Source organism: Orcinus orca, chromosome 2 (assembly GCF_937001465.1).
Source record: "Orcinus orca chromosome 2, mOrcOrc1.1, whole genome shotgun sequence".
Taxonomy (NCBI): domain Eukaryota; kingdom Metazoa; phylum Chordata; class Mammalia; order Artiodactyla; family Delphinidae; genus Orcinus; species Orcinus orca.
Genome location: NC_064560.1, coordinates 66,885,124 through 66,904,988, shown reverse-complemented (window position 1 = coordinate 66,904,988; position 19,865 = coordinate 66,885,124). Strand labels below are relative to the sequence as shown.

General features: G+C 41.0%; 1 protein-coding gene across 3 annotated transcripts in view; it reads right to left on the bottom strand.

Moving 5' to 3' along the window:
- The window catches only part of SV2B (synaptic vesicle glycoprotein 2B), a 203,957-nt gene that overhangs the window by 12,184 nt on the left and 171,908 nt on the right, over positions 1 to 19,865 (bottom strand). For all 3 annotated transcript variants that reach the window (XM_049707014.1, XM_049707016.1, XM_049707015.1), the window contains 4 exons: positions 16,457 to 16,621; positions 8,452 to 8,585; positions 4,897 to 5,097; positions 702 to 861 (listed from right to left, as the gene is read on the bottom strand). In XM_049707014.1, coding sequence (XP_049562971.1) covers positions 702 to 861; positions 4,897 to 5,097; positions 8,452 to 8,585; positions 16,457 to 16,621 — 660 coding nt within the window. The remainder of the gene's footprint in view (positions 1 to 701; positions 862 to 4,896; positions 5,098 to 8,451; positions 8,586 to 16,456; positions 16,622 to 19,865) is intronic.

The window sequence follows — 19,865 nt, the reverse complement described above, 5'->3', positions numbered from 1 at the left end:
ATTGGCTCGGTGCTTTGTGACAGCCTGGAGGGGTGGGATGGGGAGGGTGGGAGGGAGGGAAACGCAACAGGGAAGACATATGGGAACATATGTTTATGTATGACTGATTCACTTTGTTATAAAGCAGAAACTAACACACCATTGTAAAGAAATTATACCCCAATAAAGATGTTAAAAAAAAAAAAGAGAGGGAGGGGATATGGGAACATATGTATATGTATAACTGATTCACTTTGTTATAAAGCAGAAACTAACACACCATTGTAAAGCAATTATACTCCAATAAAGATGTTAAAAAAAAGAAAACAAAAAACACCCTAAATGCAATGTGGTATATTGGGTTGGATCCTGAAACAGAAAAAAAAAGGACATTAGTGGAAGAACTGGTGAAAACCAAATAAAGTCAGAGTCTAATAATGTACCAATGTTAATCTCTTAGTTTTGACAAATGTACCATAGTTATGTAAGATGCTAATATTAGGGGAAACTAGGTGAAGTGTATGCAGAAATGTTCTGTACTATCTTTGGAACCTTTCTGTAAACTTAAAATTATTCCAAAATAAAATGTTTACTTAAAAAAATGGAAAAAAAAAAAAGAAGAAGAAGCCCAAGATGGCCATGGTGGAGGATCTTGGGGCAGATAGACTTCTGGCCAAAGAAGTCCAAGAAAGTCCCAGAGGGAAGTCCAGAGAGGAACTGACCTCTGGTTAGTGGGATACAGCTCCACCGTGATCACATCCAGAGCATTCCAGGCAGCAATGCTTGTCCCACAGAACAGGCACTGCCAGCCAATCATCGCCGACTCACTGTTGCCAAAAAATAGGAAGAAGCAGCAGACAGCCGAGATGAGCATGGAGCCACCTGCAGAGGGAGATCAGGGCAGAAAGAAACATGAAGCCCGTGGCAGACAACACCTGAAAAAACAGATGCATCTCTACACAAAGAAAGATGTGGACCCCGTACATGGTACCCCAGCCATGGGATTAGAGACTTCTATGTGGGTCATATCACCAGAATTAGCCTCCAGGAAGGATATCGAAAACCTCACCCCATGGTGCTGTCCAGCCCAGAATAACTGAGAACAAGGCAGAGGGTGTGGGTATTAGTAGAGAATTTATTATGCTCCAGACACTGTTCTAAGGTGCCCGAGATACATCAGTATCAAAAGACTCTACTCTCATGGAGCTCACGTTCCACTGAGAACACAGCTGCAAAGGGGCAACAGAAGAACACCTGATCAAGGGCCATGCTGCTTATTTTCATGTATGCCCATCTCCACCCCAGATATCTGAGCTGCCCTTCTCAGCTCTGCTCTGTGCCCCGGGAAGCTAACCCCCATGGACTGCATACCTGGGGGTTCCTTGTCAGTTGTGAGGAGAAAGGGCTTGGCATACTTCTTCCTAATTCCCATCCTGCTTTATAAGCCCTTTATTGGCAAAGGCTGCTTCCCCCCAGGACGACAGTTCCTCCCGGACACCGCCTGCTCCTTGGTTCCAGCTCTCCCTGGGCTCGGTTACTGCTGTTTTCTCCCTTTGTCCCTGCAGCCCTGGAGGTAGAGCCTGCTGCCCACTTTTGCTAGTATCTGGGTGTCTCATCTGCCTCATTTGTTCCCATAACCCTGCCCACACCTCTAAACCCTGCCGCATCATACAGTCTCTTCCCTAGAACTCTCTGGGGTAAATTCCTTTTCCCACCAGGACCTGGGTGATACAGCTAATGATAAGAGATCCCACTGAAAGAAGGCTGTGTCAAATCCTACTGAAATCCAATACATCCAGCCCAGAAGAGCTTGGGAAGCCTGGAGTGAGTGCAGGGCACAGATCAAGAGGACGTCTGGAAATGCGGTGGGACTAGTTAGCAGAAAGGAAGGAAGAAAAGCAGGTCCCAAACAACCAGCTAGGAAACAGGGCAAGAGTCCCACCCAGGCATCAGAACCCTGGAGGAGGGAGGTCTTCAGGTTGCCAAGAAACCAGAAGGCTGGTCTGGCCTCACCCACAAGTGCCTCCCTGGGGGGCCTCCACCTGGAATCTCACCCTCAGACCTGGAGCTGCCAAGACTGGTGCCAAACCCTGCTGAAGAGCTGGGGAATGGTAACTGTCTGCTTTATTTCTATTGATTCTGAGAAGGGCTAGGGCTGTGACTGGGTAGCCTGGTAGCTTCTTTCCAACAGCAAGGAGAGAACTAGAATGGGAGGAGACTGGCATCTACTGGACCACAAGTGCCCTGAGAACTGTATCATCGACATGCATGCATCCCTCAAAGTGGCCAGCCATGGGGCTTGGCGTACAATGTTTGTTGAATACAAAATATTATCATCAAATAAATTCAGTGATAGGGAACTGACCCCTCAACTATGTTAGGTCTTCTCACTATAGGTCCCTCTGGTGCCCAGTTCTTCCACTCTCATCATTAGTTCTTATTCCCTTTGTGATGGAGAGGCCTGAGGTCAAATCCCAGCTCCCCCTGTGTGACCTTGAGTGAGGTCACAACCTCCCTGGGCTGTCTCACTTTCCCCATCACAGGGCTATGGTGAGGATTAAATATGCTAATATTTACAAAATGCTTGGGAAAAAACCTGATAAGCACTTCCTAAGTGTTAGTTAAATGAAATTTCTAGTTTACATCTGTCTCTCCCAATAGATCATTTTTCCCTTAAGCACAAGAATGCTGTCTGTGTCAATTATTGCTGTATTCCCATTGCCAACCATACAGCCTGGCGGAGAATTATGCTGCATAAATTAATGTTTATTGAATGAATAAATGAAGAGTAGCAGGCTCATCAGCAAAACTTTCTTCTCTGCTGTTAACAAGGCACAACTTCTGCCCAGGAAAGGGCACAGCAGCAGAGAAAGCAGGATAAATGATTCTCCAGCAGACTCGATAGGGGATTTGTCTAAGGGTCATGGGAGAGGCAATTTCAAAACAGGTCACCCACATCCCATGGTGACATTTATTGAGCACCTAGTATTTACTGGGCCCTGAGAATATCGCAGTTGATGCACTGTATGCCAGACCTTTTACTAAAGATACAAAGGGGGCACTCTCCGAGCTTTAAACAATCTGGCTCAGAAACAAAATACAGGCATTAATAAAAAAGCAAGATATAAAGAATAATAAATATTAGTTCCAGATATCCAGTTTGGGGGGTATGGCTCTATTTAGCATTAGAGAAATCAATTTTTATCTGGGATACATTCATGATGACAAGAAGGGCTTCAATGGCGAAGAAGAGGCTGTCCACTCTCTCCCTGCCCTGCCTGCTCCCTGTGCCCCGCCCTCCCTCTGTCCCTGGTCGAGGGGGGCCGTCCATTCTTCTTCACAGATGCACCCACCCCACCCTTCATCGACCCTCATCTCCCAAGAACTTCCTCAGCTACTCCAGGACCTGACCACAGAATTCACTGTTCAACCCTGGGACTTAAAATACCAGAGACAGAAATTTACTTTCTGGTATGAAGATTGCTCTTTTCTCCTCCAAAATTGTGTTTTTTTCCCATAAAAATAGGCTTGTCAGAGCTGTTCCAAGTGATTTAGTTCAAGTGCCTAGTAAAAATGTTTGGGTTCGGTCACCTGCTTTTCTTCTCTACGTTGATTAGACAGGTTGGAGAGACTGCTCCAAACACACTATTTGTCTAGCTCATTACATATTAATATTTCCAAAATAAATTTTTAAAAAAAGGGCCAGTGACAGAATGGCAGAAGTGTCACACATCTACTCTCACAGTCTTTGTCTCACTGGAGCAAACAGAGGTATTATTTTAACCATCGTGCTTCCAACTCATCTAGGAAAGAGGTCATCTTCGCTGGCTCAGGTCGGTCCCACAGCATTACTAAGTGGCAACTCAGTGGCAGGCACCGTGCTGGGCACGAGTGTCACAGAAGTTAATAAGCCACCATCTTCCGTCATCAGGTTTCAGGTCTAACCAGGGCATCGCCGCTAACAGGGGACACAGCTCAATCTGCCATGCCTGAGAGATGACCGTCCTCACCACAAGATTAAAGGGCAGAAATCACAGGCATGTCTTGGGCTCACCATTCTGAATATTCATGCTACTACTGATTGACAAAATGATTATGTGATTTATCTTGTTTCCTTTGAGCTTTGCTGCTAGGATCTTGGAATTGATTTTTACTGATCAGCTATATCCCTGGGGCAGAACTCATGGCATGTTTATTAGCATACGGTCTGCTTCCCCTTTCTTGGCCTTGACTCATATTCTAATGGGTGTACAATTTCCCTGGCTCTGGGTGTATATATTTTGTTTCTTGTTCACTATGCCTGGCATGTGTTTCAGTAACAAACTGCTGAATGAGGCAAGGCAGACATGAGAACCTGCAACGCACCAGGCACTATGAGATGCTTTGGGTACATTATGCTCAATCTTCACAAACCCCTACCAGCTCATTATAGGTCTCCTTATCTATAAGATAAGTACCAGAGACGTAAAGGAACGTGTCCAGTCAAACAGCCTTTAGGTGATAGGATTCCAACATGAGCCTATCCAACTCCAAAGCCCAAAATGTTATCACTATTAAATAATCATAAGTAATAGGATTTATTTTAAATCATCAAATGAAACCAATGCTCATTTAAGAGCATTTTACAGAGTGGGTACAGTGGATGTATTTAATATCCTAGTGAAGTGCTAATAAAATAAGTAACTGTCACAGAATTGCTGAGTCAGGAAATGAAGGTGTGTCCCTGGCATGGACCAGACCTCCACGGGGCCCTGGGGTTTTGCAGATGTGCCTCCTTGGTTCTACACCAGCAGATTCCATCTTACCTGTGTGGTTTCCTGTGTGAGATTTCTTTAAGAAAAAGTCCACTGCTTTCATACATTTTAAGCCACTGCCTTAGCACACGAGAGCACGAATGCGGCGTCCCTCACAACTCACCGATCATCTTGAGCCTTCCGACTCTATCCATGAGAAGGGCAGATATGATGTTCCCAGGCAAGACAGACAGACTGCCAAGGAAGCTGACGAGGTAAATCAAGAAGTCGTTATCTTGCTCTAAGTCCATGTGGCAGCCCTCCTTCTGCTCCAGAAAGGTGACGTTGATAAAATGACAGTTGATGAACTTATGCTGGTAGAGGTCTGCGGAGAGAAGGAAACGTTTGGTTCACATGAAATGGAGGGAGGCTGGAGAGATTTGGGGCAGAAACAGGGATAAAGTTATGCCCCTTCCTTGGGCAGGTGGCACCGCCCCCTGGCAATCAGACAGTCTCAAAATTCAGGTGATGCGTGGCCAGGTATGGATGAAGTGGGAAACCTTTAAAAATGTAATGACCTGTTCAAGTTCCTATAAGCAAGGGGAAATGAACATTCACTGAGGGACATGTTTAAGTACAGCATTTTTCAAGCCAGATAATAGTTCTATTTGTATCAACAAGATGACATTGAGGGCCACCGTACCTGGGCTACTCCTCTGAGGCTACCCAGTGTATACGAGGGAAATGACCAGAGAATCGGATCCAGATTGAGCCAATCACTCCAAAGCCCATGCAGAAACCTGAACATGCTTCAGAATAAAAACCATTTCCTCCTTGGTTGTGGAGGAGGGAAAGAGATGACTAAGTAGAGTACAGTGGATTTTTAGGGCAGTAAAAACACTCTGTATGATATTATGATGATGACTCTTATCCATGTGTCCAAGCCCATAGAATGTACAACAGCAAAAATAAACCTTAGGGCTTCCCTGGTGGCGCAGTGGTTAAGAATCCGCCTGCCAAGGCAGGGCAAATGGGTTCAAGCCCTGGTCCGGGAAGATCCCACATGTCACAGAGCAACTAAGCCCATGCGCCACACCTACTGAGCCTGTGTTCTAGAGCCTGTGAGCCACAACTACTGAGCCCACGTGCCACAATTACTGAAGCCCACGCGCCTAGAGCCTGTGCTCCACAACAAAGAGAAGCCACCGCAATGAGAAGCTTGTGTACCTCAACGAAGACTAGCCTCCACTCGCAGCAACTAGAGAAAGCTAGTTTGGGTGATGATGATGCCTAGGTTCATTAATTATAACAAATGTACCGTTCTGGTGGGGGATGATGGTAATGGGGGAGGCTATGGCATGGGAGCAGGTGGCATATGGAAATCCCTGTATCTTTCTTCCAATTTTGTTGTGAACCTAAAACTTCTCTAAAAAAATAAAGTCTTAAAAAATAAGAATAACCACTTGCTTCGGAACCAGTTCCATGTTTTCTGATACCTTCTAACATCAGCTATTCTAGCAAAAAGGTCACTATATAGGCTCTCAGGAAACCTAGGTTTGGGAACTGGCTCTGTGGCTGACCCACTTTAACCTCCCTGAGCTTCTACCTATGAAGTTAGAGGAAAACACCTAATGATCTCCACTGCTTCCCAGCTCTGACATTTCATGACTGCAAGTGTTTGCAAAAGACCTCAATAGACATTTCTCCAAAGAAGATATACAGATTGCCAACAAACACATGAAAGGATGCTCAACATCACTAATCATTAGAGAAATGCAAATCAAAACCACAATGAGGTATCACCTCATACCAGTCAGAATGGCCATCATCAAAAAATCTACAAACAATAAATGCTGGAGAGGGTGTGGAGAAAAGGGGAACCCCTTTGCACTGTTGGTGGGAATGAAAATTGATTACAGCCACTATGGAGAACAGTATGGAGTTCTTTAAAAAAGTAAAAATAGAATTACCATATGGCCCAGCAATCCCACTCCTGGGCATATACCCTGAGAAAACCATAATTCAAAAAGTGTCATGTACCACAATGTTCATGGCAGCTCTATTTACAATAGCCAGGACATGGAAGCAACCTAAGTGTCCATCGACAGATGAATGGATAAAGAAGATGTGGCACATATATACAATGGAATATTACTCAGCCACAAAAAGGAACGAAATTGGGTCATTTGTTGAGACGTGGATGGTTCTAGAGACTATCATACAGAGTGAAGTAAACCATAAAGAGAAAAACAAATATTGTATGTTAACGCACATATGTGGAATCTAAAAAAATGGTACAGACGAACTTATTTGTAGGGCAGGAATAGAGACGTAGATGTAGAGGACAGACATGTGGACACAGGGGGGAAGGGGAGGGTGGGACAAATTGGGAGGTTGGGTTTGACATAAATACACTACCATATGTAAAATAGATAGCTAGTGGGAACCTGCTGTATAGCACAGGGAGCTCAGCTCGGTGCTCTGTGATGACCTAGATGGGGGGGAAGTTGGGGAGGGAGGTCCAAGAGGGAGTGGATATAGGTATGCATATAGCTGATTCACTTCATTGTACAGTAGAAACTAACACAACATTGTAAAGCAATTTTACTCAAATAAAATAAAATAAAATAAAAAGATAAATAAATAAAATAAAAAGTGTTCAAGCAAAGAGGCATCAATGAAACTTGAAAGAAGAAAATAAAAGATATGCCAAAGAGTAAATGTATAGAACTCACTAATATTTTTTTAAGTTCGGGCTAAACATAAATTAGGAAGATAAATCCCATAATTGACTATTTAAAGACCAAGGGATATTTAGAGACCAGATTTTGAACCTTTTGAGGCTGATATCATGGAGGAAAAAGATGTTCTTGCATAAACTGTGCCTTGGTGCCAATGCCAGGGAGAAAGCATGGGTCTGGACATAATGCAAGTATCTCAGTGGAAAGTTCACAGACTTCAGAGCTAAACAAATTAAGAGATGAATCAAAGTCCCTCCAACTTGCTAGCTGTGGCCTTGGACAAGTTGCTTAAGTCCCTGTTTCCTTAGTTGTAAGATGGGAATGATAGTACATTTCTTACTTGAGGCAATATTGGTGAAGCCCCTGGTAAAACTCAATTAGTTTCCTTATAACCCAACTCCACTTGGTATTAATTTATAATGAGAGCAGTAAAAATAATGAGGAGTGAGAGAGTGGTGGAATTTTGTGATTTTTTTTTAATCATGGAAATCTGAAATGGTGTAATTTTAAAATATTCTTATCATCTCATTTCACGCACGAAGCTTGAAAAGATGCAGTTTTCCCTTTTCATTTATTATTGTGAGAACATATGTCTTGAATTTTGTTCAAATTATGCTAGGTCTTCAAGAGTGCACTCCAGGTATAAAATGCAGCCCTCCTGGAATGCTGTTTTTTTCTTTTTTTTTTTAAATATGGGTCATACTTTGTTCCTACCAAAGATCCTTAGCATATAGCATCAGTCTCGTTGAGATCAGAACACTTGTCCAGTACTTTTATTTCCATTTTACATGTGATCAAACTGAGACACAGACAAACTAAATGCCTTGGTAAAGGCTGTGCAACTTCTTTGTTGCACAAGGAAGCCCCAACGTGGGGCTGGAACCCATTTCTCCACATGAAGACTCAGCATGAATATCTGTGAATACTTTACTACTCCTAAAGCTTATGACTGAGCAGTTTGATTCTAGACAACAAGCCCACCCTGTTCGTGCCCTTACCTGTGTTATAAAAGATGGTCGATTCAATGGTGCAGTTTTTGAAATAGGTATCAGTCGATGTAACGTCTTCAAAATAGCACTCGTCAAATAAAGTGTCCTCAAAGAGTACATGTTTAAAGTACATCTTTGTGAACCTGTGGGAAAAAATTAGCCCCTGAATGATTCATCCAGGAAAAAAAAAAAAAAAGGAGACTTGAGACTCAGATGGAAAACACAGAAAGGCAGAAAAAAGGAGAACTGCAAACCCAAAGGTGCTGGAACGTTATTTTCAACCCAGACTAGTTCCCCATTCCTTCACTGTGTGTTTATAAATGGGGAGGGGCCTCAGGACAGTGGAAACTGATGTCTAGTCCAGGTATACAGCCTGTGGTTCCCATATGCAGGTTCATGGACCTTCTACATCAGAATCACAGAAATGTGAAATAGTGTAAAATGAAAATGTTAATAACATCTCACTATAGGAGTTTTAAAAACATGAATACCCCTCAGATGGTCTTAGAAGGTTTAAAGGCAGTAGATGTGTGAGGGCCTCAGAATCTTTGTTGAACCAAAAAAAGTGGGGAAATGGGCACTTTCATCCACACTGTTGGTAGAACATAATTGGTGCAGCCTCTTTGGAGAGGAGTTTTGCAAACTTTTAAATGTACAATCCCTTTGACCTAGGAATACCACCTCTAAAAATTCATCGTACACATACTTGCTCATGCATTCAAAGAGACACATTCACTGATCTTCATTGCAACATTGCTGATAACAGCAATGGATTACTAGATAGATAGACAACAGATAGATAGATGACAGATAGATAGATAAAGAGATAGAGAGATAGAGAGATAGATACCATACAGTGGAATACCACATAGCCATTATAATTATTAGGTAGATCTATATGTCTTAATATGGAACCATCTTCCAGATATATTGTTAACTGAAAAAATTAAATACAATATGGTGTCTATTGCATGTGACCATTCATGTAAGAAAGGATATGGCACATATGCCTGTAAATGCATAGCATATACCTGGAGAGTGATGCAAGACACTGGCAGATGTGGTTGGCCCTGAGGAGGTACAACGGGGGTTGGGCATGAGACAAACGTAATTTTTTCTTTATATCAAGTGTACATAATACTTTTTTACTTAAAAATAAAACAGTCAATAAGAGGTAAAAACCCCTAGATGATTATGAGGTGCAGCCACATTTAGGAGCTGCTGCAAGACTCCAACTCCTACATAAACTTAAAAGAAAAGAACAATATTACATTTAAAAACATATACTGACATATATTAACATCATCCCCTATTGGTTATATTTACCAAGCTTGGTTAAACTTTTAAGCAAGAAACCTTTGGCTATGGCTTCATTTATGAAGAATTACAACCCATTCATTCATCTGTCTATTCATTTATTTAGATATTCAGTCTTCAGCAAATACTTACATAGCTTTAGGTGTTATGAGTACAGAGAAGAAAGACATGGTCCCTGCCCTCAAATCTAATGGGAAAAAAAGAAGCAAACAGACAACTACAAGTCAGTGGGAATCCCAGTGACAAAGGTAGCACGGGGCGCTGAGGGTCATTGTTCCTCTTTACAGCCACCAGATCATTCAATCCATGACCACATGCAATGCGCAGTGCCCCTTACCCTTTATGCTCTGTTGTGTTCTGCTGAGACGCTAAACTAGAGCCACCTCTCATTAGCTTCTGCAAAAAGACCTCCCACCCAATAAGAAAGCCTGGGTCAGTGCTTCTCAAAGAGAAGTCCCCAGACCCCTTGCATCAGAACAAAATGGGAGGTTATTGTGAAAGATACAGTTTTCTACATTCCATCCTGGACCTCTTGAACTAAGATCACCAGAGGAAGATGCCAGATTATTATACTTTAGAAAATGTGAGAGTCACTGATCTAGGAAGCCAAAGTGTTTTCAACAATTTTTCTTACGGTTAAATTTGCTGCAAAAGTTATCACTGGACTCTTCATATTTCCATGGAAAAACTAATCAGTAAGCCTTTGTTACAGGAAGATGGCTCTGCTGTCAAAATTAATGTAATTGGTATGCTGAATGTATTTATTCAGGAAAGCTATTCCTGGAGACTGTCTCAGGTCTTTGCCCTTCTTAATATATCCTTCTCTTTAATACAGTGATAGGCTGGTGATGTGGCCTTCGGTGGTATTTTAATGTTCTACCAAAAGTGGGTGAGGAAGCAGAGCCATAAATCATAATAGGTCTGACACAGACAGACCTTAAAACGTATCTCCAAGTAAGTTATAAAAAGCCAAAATCAGAAAAGAAGAGATAAAAGGAGAAAGGACCAAGGCATATTTTATGAGTCTTTTACATAAATCATCTCCTCCAATCTCTAATTTATATACTAAACTGGTCCAAGATTCTTCATTCAGGAGATTTCAAAGGCTGAAAGAAAAGTTAACAAAAGTATCTTGTGGAACTTTTCCTTTAAGGAAGCAGAAGCTATTGGCGAAAGAAATAAAAGAGTGGACTTAGGACATGGCCATCTTATATCTCCAAACAGTTGAAATATTATTTCATGGAGAAGCAGATTTATAGGATGAGAAATACTGGTGCTAATGTCAACCAAACAGACTCTCTAAGGACATATGTTCTTGTGCCTCAGAATATAAGGTTGATACCAAAGTTGAATAAGAACAGTATAAGGGGGTTTCCCTGGTGGCGCAGTGGTTGAGAGTCCGCCTGCCGATGCAGGGGACACAGGTTCGTGCCCCGGTCCGGGAGGATCCCACATGCCGCGGAGCGGCTGGGCCCGTGAGCCATGGCCGCTGAGCCTGCGCGTCCGGAGCCTGTGCTCCGCAACGGGAGAGGCCACAACAGTGAGAGGCCCGCGTACTGCCAAAAAAAACAAAAAAACAAAAAAAACAAAAAGAACAGTATAAGGGAAATATACACCAATCTCATGTAGATGCAAAAATCCTAAATAGAACCTTAGTTCTATGGGTTTTAGCAAACGTATGATGAGATGTATCCATCGTCATGGTCTCATGCAGACTATTTTCACTGCCCTAAAAATCCTCTATGCTCTGCTTATTTATCCATCCCTCTCCCCTAACCTCTGACAGCCACTGATCTTCATAGTTTTGCCTTTTCCAGAATGTCATATAGTTGAAATTATACAGATGTAGCCTTTTTTAGAGGGGCTTCTTTCACTTAAGAATGTGCATTTCAGGTTCCTCAATGTCTTTTTATGACTTCATAGCTTACTTCCTTGGCCCTGAATAATACTCCATGGTCAGTAGGTACCACAGTTTATTTATCCATTCACCTACTCAAGGACATCTTGGATCATCACTGGATAATATGGTAGTTCTGGCAGAGGGTATATGGGAAATCTCTGTGTCTTCCTCTCAATTTTGCTGTGAACCTAAACTGTTCTAAAAATAGTCTTAACAAAATAATAAGTTGAAACCCAATTTGAAATATTTGCACAAGTTTTTTGTAAAAATAGGACATGTACGTTGCCTCCAAGTTTTGGCAATTATGAATAAAACTGCTATAAACATCTAAACAAACAAACGCAAAATTAGTAAATCAAATTTGTCAATGTATTGATTGCCATTTTAAAAAATTCACACTGGGAGCTTCCCTGGTGGCGCAGTGGTTGAGAATCTGCCTGCCAATGCAGGGGACACGGGTTCGAGCCCTGGTTTGGAAAGATCCCATATGCCGCGGAGCAACTAGGCCCGTGAGCCACAACTACTGAGCCTGCGCGTCTGGAGCCTGTGCTCCGCAACAAGAGAAGCCGTGACAGTGAGAGGGCCGTGCACCGCGATGAAGGGTGGCCCCCGCTCTCTGCAACTAGAGAAAGCCCTCGCACAGAAACGAAGACCCAACACACCCAAAAGTAAATAAATAAATAAATAAATTTAAAAAAAAAAAAAAGATCACACTGAATGATTAAGATATATCCCAGGAATCAAGTATGGTTGAATACTGAAAAAAAATATTATTTTAATATATCATATTAATAGGTCCAAGGAGAAAACAATATGATTATCATAATAGATGCAGAAAAACGTTTGACAGATTCAATACACTTTCATGATAAAAACTCTCAGCATACTTAAAACAAAAAAGAATTCCCTTAACTTTATAAAGGAGGCCAAGCAAAAACATACAGCAAATATCATACTTAAAAGGAAGACACCCAAAATGCCCCCACTGAAGTCAGGATACCCATTAGCATGGCTTCTATCCATCACCAAACCGGATGTCATAATCAGCACAATATTGTACATCAGCTACACCTCAATTAAAAATAGTTAAAATAAAAGAAGTAAATAGCCTAAAAGTAACAAAACTAGTTGAAACATTTATAGTATGAGAATTATACATTCACATCTATAACCTAGTATGATATTTACCTAAAATTTAAAGCACACAAAAGAATGCTGTACCATGTTTACTGATACATAAATATATTGGAAAAGTATAAAAACATACATGAATGTAAAACACCAAATTTATGACCGTGGTGATCATCACTCCTCAGGAGGAAGAATAGCATCAAGAAGGGCAACTGAGTGAGTGATGTTTAATCTATATTAAAATCTGAAGTCAATGTAGCATAGTTTATGATTTTACAAAGCTAGGTGCTCTGAATAGGGTTGTTGGTGTTATTCTCTATTCTCCACATATTTGATATATTTCATGATGGAATAAAAAGGAAAAGAAAGGAGACAAAACAATTGTTATGGGCAGGTGATAGGCTGGTATAACAATAACAAGCGGAAACTATTAGAACTAATAAAAGAGCTCGGTTAGAGACAAAACAAACATCCTCAAATCAACAGGATTTCTATTGATCTTCAATAACCTGGGTAAATGTCTGATGGAGGAACAGCAATCCCATTTTCAGTAGCCAATTAGTTGTAAAATATTCAGGAAGAGGCTCTATAAGACCTATGCCGGACCTAGATTAAATCACAAAATTTTGCTGAGATATTTTATTAACTCTGAAGCCTGATGGACATTACATATCAATATTATGACTTTCAGATGTGGAATCAGAGGCTTAAACAGGTTGGTCAGAGGTGGCTCAGCTATTTACTGACCCATCAAGGCTTGGAACCCAAGTCCCTCAAGCCTTGGCTACTTCCTCAGACCTGAAGCCAAAAGGTACATTTAACACATTTCCCACCCTTGCCAGCTTCGCAGAGATGTACTGTCCTGAAACACACCCACTGCAGGTGAGGAAAATTCCTACTGATGCCTCACTAAAAAATGCTTTTAACAGTGTGGGTAGCATTTCATTGCGATGTGTGAAATCAACCTTCTCTCTTCTAGATACGCATTTGCTTTCTTTCTCTCTGCTCTCCCTGCTAAAAGTAATCTTCCCCCATGTGTGATAGTCAATAAAGTAAATAATTTTATTTAAATTTTTAATCAGCAAAGTGTGGATAAAGTCTAAGGGGGAATACTGGTATGAATGGGGACAATGCCCCATCCAAGCTAAAGAACTTAAAGAATTTAACTCTCCAAAGAGGCTCAAGGTTTCCAAAGGTGGCATGTTTTCTAGTTTATGACCAGCAGATGGCAGCATAACTCAAGAAAAGAAACCAGGTTCAATTCCTCAGATTAGTTTCAAAAGTTCCTAATCTTTTTCCAAGGAGAAAAACCCCATTTTTATTCAAATAAATTGCTGGGGTAAAAATTATGAGCTTCAAGTGACAGTGGTATCCCCTGGTTAAAAAACTGAATTACATATATATGACAAATTAAAATGAACTCATTGCAACTTCTGAAGGAATTTATACTTTAATAATCACACAAAAACATTTGTATGCATTTGAAACACAGAAACATGGTAGAACACCTGTGTGTGCAGAATATTTACATCCACTCCCAGACAATCATTGGCCTGCTTATGCATTTGCAGACCCTTAACAATAACTCTATTTTTCCCTGGGGTCCTTGTTCCACAGATGAGGCCACCGCCTTCCTCAAGCCTTAAGCTTTGGGAGGCTGGGATCTTTTAAAAGGACAGGGTGGAGCAGAAGTTCCCATTTTTTGTGTAGCTAAGTCTTAGAACTCCAAAACCTACTTTTAAAAATCATAACAGCTCTGGCATTGCAATTAACTTTTTAATGCAGAAAGCACCATGTAAAACAGGGCCTTTGTGGGAATGCAGAGTTTCCCAGTGAGACGGTATTTGTAGTTGTCAAGGTCATAGGTTGGAGTCCGAATGCATGAATTGGTGAGAGATATTTCTAATCTATTTACATTAGCTGTGTGATTTGGGCAAGCAACTCAACCTCTCTAAGCTTGTTTCCTGACCTGTAAAAGAGAAAGCACATTTCTTGCCTCCTGGAGTTTTTGTGAGGATTAAACGAGATAATCTCTGAAAGGCACTTAAGGAAGCACCTGGCACACAGAAGTGTCATTACCATCGTTATTATTACTAACACCATAATAGAGTATCACTGAACATTGGAAACTTCATAGATAAGGTCTCTTTTAGTGAATTCGTCTCTGCAGGGAATAACAACATATCATGGGTGACATCTAGCCATCCATAATGTCCCTTCGTTTTCAACATTTCCAAAGCGTTCTAATAAAGAAGGGCAACATTTCTTCCTTGGCAATGCCAACACAAGATCTCTGGGCTTATATTGAAGAGCCCTGATGGTGAGAAATACTGGGGAGAGTTGCCATCCACCAACCACTAGCCTTCGAGCTGCCATCTCTGGAGTGGCCACTCTCAGCAGATTCCAGGAACCGAAGTGTCCCCAAAGAGAGCATGTGCATACATGGGCACGTGAAGGTGGAGATGTTTGTGACTGAGCCTCAGCATTTAAAAAAATCATCTGAAAATCTGAATTCCATGTCCACGGATAGTCGGTCCTAACTTTCCTGCCCCAGAGGCCTTATATTTGTAGAAATAACATTCCCCTTTTTTTTTGCCACACTTTCTTTCTCATCCTAAATAACAGTGAACATTTGCTAAGGTCTGGCCGGTAAGAACATATGGACTAGACTGCCCAAGCCACCTTCCTTGGACTTCACCCAGACATACACTTCTTTCTCACAGTCACGGTCATGGCCACTTAGACACACAGGTGGGTGCAGGCTGGGGAAGTAGAACCGAGTCGGAGGAGAAAATTCATGGTGATAATTCTTGCACAGACACATTAACCTGGGGGCAGTTTATACCACTGACACTGGGCTGTGGTGTTTCTGGTGTATCATGCCCTCGACTGACCCAGTGAACTTGCTAAGGATAATTCAAGGAGGGAAACAGCAGAGGTGAAAATGCTCAGTTTAGTGGAGCATGTGGCCTGGAGGAAACTGTCCTGCCCTGACCCATTTGGGGCCTTCAGAGGGCAACCTCAAAGCGGTGTTCTGAAAGCCCAACAGGCTGGACTATCCACCTCAGTGTCCCAGGAGTAGGAAGACGAGGAGTCAAACAGATTGAGGAGGATGTGGGCAGGACTTTTCTAACACTCCACTCATTTTTGCCCCAAAGCACAACAACATTCTTGATGACAATGGGCCATGCCAATCATCGCTTGGAGGTAATGTTAGGCGAAAGAATAACATAAGATAGTGTTATATTGGCCTCTGGATTCGCTTCTGAAGAAGCATCCAGAATCAGAGAAAAAGCTCAACAGCCAGGCTGTGAGTTGGTGCAGGACCTCACTGGTGAGAGCTCTGGGACCTCTCTCCAGGCAGGCATCACTGAGGGGTTCTCTGCGCATCACCATTAAAGATGTGAGGTCTCAGGAGAGATGATTTGGTTGACCCTCCTTGGATGAATCAACCTTAGGCAGGATGACAGGGGACAGCACAGTACAGACAGAGCCACCAGGGGCACTGTCGAGTCTCTGGCAGCCATGGTAAGCTGCGATGCTCCACCAGCCTTGGAGCTTAATCCTCGCCATACTGAATTCTTATCTTCCCAATGGCTCTCTCCCCAAGACAGTCCCCACACACAGCCCCCTTGATCTGAGGAAAGCCCATGGTCTCCCACTTACTTGTCATTCACAAGTTTCCCACGTTGGTGAATCTGATTTTCCATTGTGAAGTTGATTGTGACACCATACACGTGCTCATCGTGAAATACCTTCATTTTGGACTTGTATGCTTCATCTTGAAAATACCGGATCATATCAGGGAACCAAACTGTCAGTCCATAGTAACTGTAATACAGAAGACAGAATATTTGAGCAGCAACACCATCAGAGACTGCATTCAGGACTTGATGTAAATCAAGCCCATTTTAAATGTATCAGTATGGTTCATTAGAAATATCTAATAATATAACTCATCATATTAATAGATCTAAGGGAAAAAAATCATGACTACATCCATAGGTGCCAAAAAGGTATTTGATAAAAAACGACATTCATTCCCAATAAAAACAATAGATTAGGAATTCATGGACGCTTCCTTAGCATGTAAAAATATATATATCTCAGCTCAAAAGTCAGGATCTTTCTTAATGAGGAAACACTGCAGGCATTACCACTAACATAAGAAACAAGACCAGGATATGCATTATCAGCACTACCGTTTAACACTATGTTGCAGGTCTTAGCTAACTCAGCTACTCATGAGAAAGAACATAGGAATATAAAGTTGCAAAGCAAGAGGTAAAACTACCTGGAAGGCAGACAGCAGAGGCAAGAAGAACTATAACCCTACAGCCTGTGGAACAAAAACCACATTCACAGAAAGATATACAAGATGAAAAGGCAGAGGGCTATGTACCAGATGAAGGAACAAGATAAAACCCCAGAAAAACAACTAAATGAAATGGAGATAGGCAATCTTCCAGAAAAAGAATTCACAATAATGATAGTAAAGATGATCAAGGACCTCAGAAAAAGAATGGAGGCAAAGACTGAGAAGATGCAAGAAGTGTTTAACAAAGACTAAGAAGAATTAAAGAACAAACAAAGAAAGATGAACAATACAATAACTGAAATGAAAAATACGCTAGAAGGAATCAATAGCAGAATAACTGAGGCATAAGAACGGATAAGTGACCTGGAAGACAGAATGGTAGAATTCACTGCTGAGGAAGAGAATAAAGAAAACAGAATGAAAAGAAATGAAGACAGCCTAAGAGACCTCTGGGACAACATTAAATACAACAACATTCACATTATAGGGGTCCCAGAAGGAGAAGAGAGAGAGAAAGGACCCAATAAAATATTTGAAGAGATTATATTTGAAAACTTCCCTAACATGGGAAAAGAAATAGCCACCCAAGTCCGGGAAGTACAGAGAGTCCCATACAGGATAAACCCAAGGAGAAACACGCTGAGACACATAGTAATCAAATTGGCAAAAATTAAAGACAAAGAAAAATTATTGAAAGCATCAAGGGCAAAATGACAAATAATATACAAGGGAACTCCCATAAGTTTAACAGCTGATTTCTCAGGAGAAACTCTACAAGCCAGAAGGGAGTGACATGATATACTTAAAGTAATGAAAGGGAAGAACCTACAACCAAGATTACTCTACCCAGCAAGGATCTCATTCAGATTTGATGGAGAAATCAAAAGCTTTACAGACAAGCAAAAGCTAAGAGAATTCAGCATCACCAAACCAGCTTTACAACAAATGCTAAAGGAACTTCTCTAAGTGGCAAACACAAGAGAAGAAAAGGACCTACAAAAACAAACCCAAAACAATTAAGAAAATGGTCAAAGGAATATACATATCGATAATTACCTGAAACATGAATGGATTAAATGCTCCAACCAAAAGACACAGGCTTGCTGAATGGATATAAAAACAAGACCCATCTATATGCTGTCTACAAAAGACCCAATTCAGACCTAGGGACACATACAACTGAAAGTGAGGGGATGGAAAAAGATATTCCATGCAAATGGAAATCAAAAGAAAGCTAGAGTAGCAATACTCATACCAGATAAAATGACTTTAACATAAAGAATGTTACAAGAGACACTACGTAATGATCATGGGATCAATCCAAGAAGAAGATATAACAATTATAAATATATATGCACCCAACATAGGAGCACCTCAATACATAAGGCAACCGCTAACAGCTCTAAAAGAGGAAATCGACAGCAACACAATAATAGCAGGGACTTTAACATCTCACTTACACCAATGGACAGATCATCGAAACAGAAAATTACTAAGGAAACACAAGCTTTAAATGACACAATAGACCAGAGAGATTTAATTGATATTTATAGGACATGCCATCCAAAAACAGCAGATTACACTATCTTCTCAAGTGCGCATGGAACATTCTCGAGGATAGATCACATCTTGGGTCACAAATCAAGCCTCAGTAAATTAAGAAAATTGAAATCATATCAAGCATCTTTTCTGACCACAACGCTATGAGATTAGAAATCAATTACAGGGAAAAAAACATAAAAAACACAAACACATGGAGGCTAAACAATACAGTACTAAATTACCAAGAGATCACTGAAGAAATCAAAGAGGAAATCAAAAACTACCTAGAGACAAATGACAATGAAAACACGATGATCCAAAACCTATGGGATGTGGGAGGGCAGACAGCAAAAGCAAGAAGAACTATAATCCTGTAGCCTGTGGAACAAAAACCACATTCACAGAAAGATAGACAAGATGAAAAGGCATAGGGCTATGTACTAGATGAAGGAACAAGATAAAACCCCAAAAATACAACTAAATGAAGTGGAGATAGGCAACCTTCCAGAAAAAGAATTCAGAATAATGATAGTGAAGATGATCCAGGACTTGGAAAAAGAAGGGAGGCAAAGATCGAGAAGATGCAAGAAATGTTTAACAAAGACCGAGAATTAAACAAAAGACAAATAGAGATGAACAATACAATAACTGAAATGAAAACTACACTAGAAGGAATCAGTAGCAGAATAACTGAGGCAGAAGAACGGATAAGTGACCTGGCAGACAGAATGGTGGAATTCACTGCTGCGGAACAGAATAAAGAAAAAATAATGAAACGAAATAAGACAGCCTAAGAGACCTCTGGAACAATATGAAACACAACAACATTCACATTATACGGGTCCCAGAAGGAGAGGAGAGAGAGAAAGGACCCAAGAAAATATTTGAAGAGATTATATTTGAAAACTTCAGGGAACGAAGATAGACAAGATGAAGCGGGAAGTTTATAGCTATACATCCTACCTCAAGAAACAAGAAAAATCTCAAATAAACAATCTAACCTTACACCTAAAGGAACTAGAGAAAGAAGAACAAACAAAACCCAAAGTTAGCAGAAGGAAAGAAATTATAAAGATCAGATCAGAAATAAATGAAAAAGAAATGAAGGAAATGATAGAAAAGATCAATAAAACTAAAAGCTGGTTTTGAGAAGTTAAACAAAATTGATAAACCATTAGCCAGATTCCTCAAGAAAAAAAGGGAGAAGACTCAAAT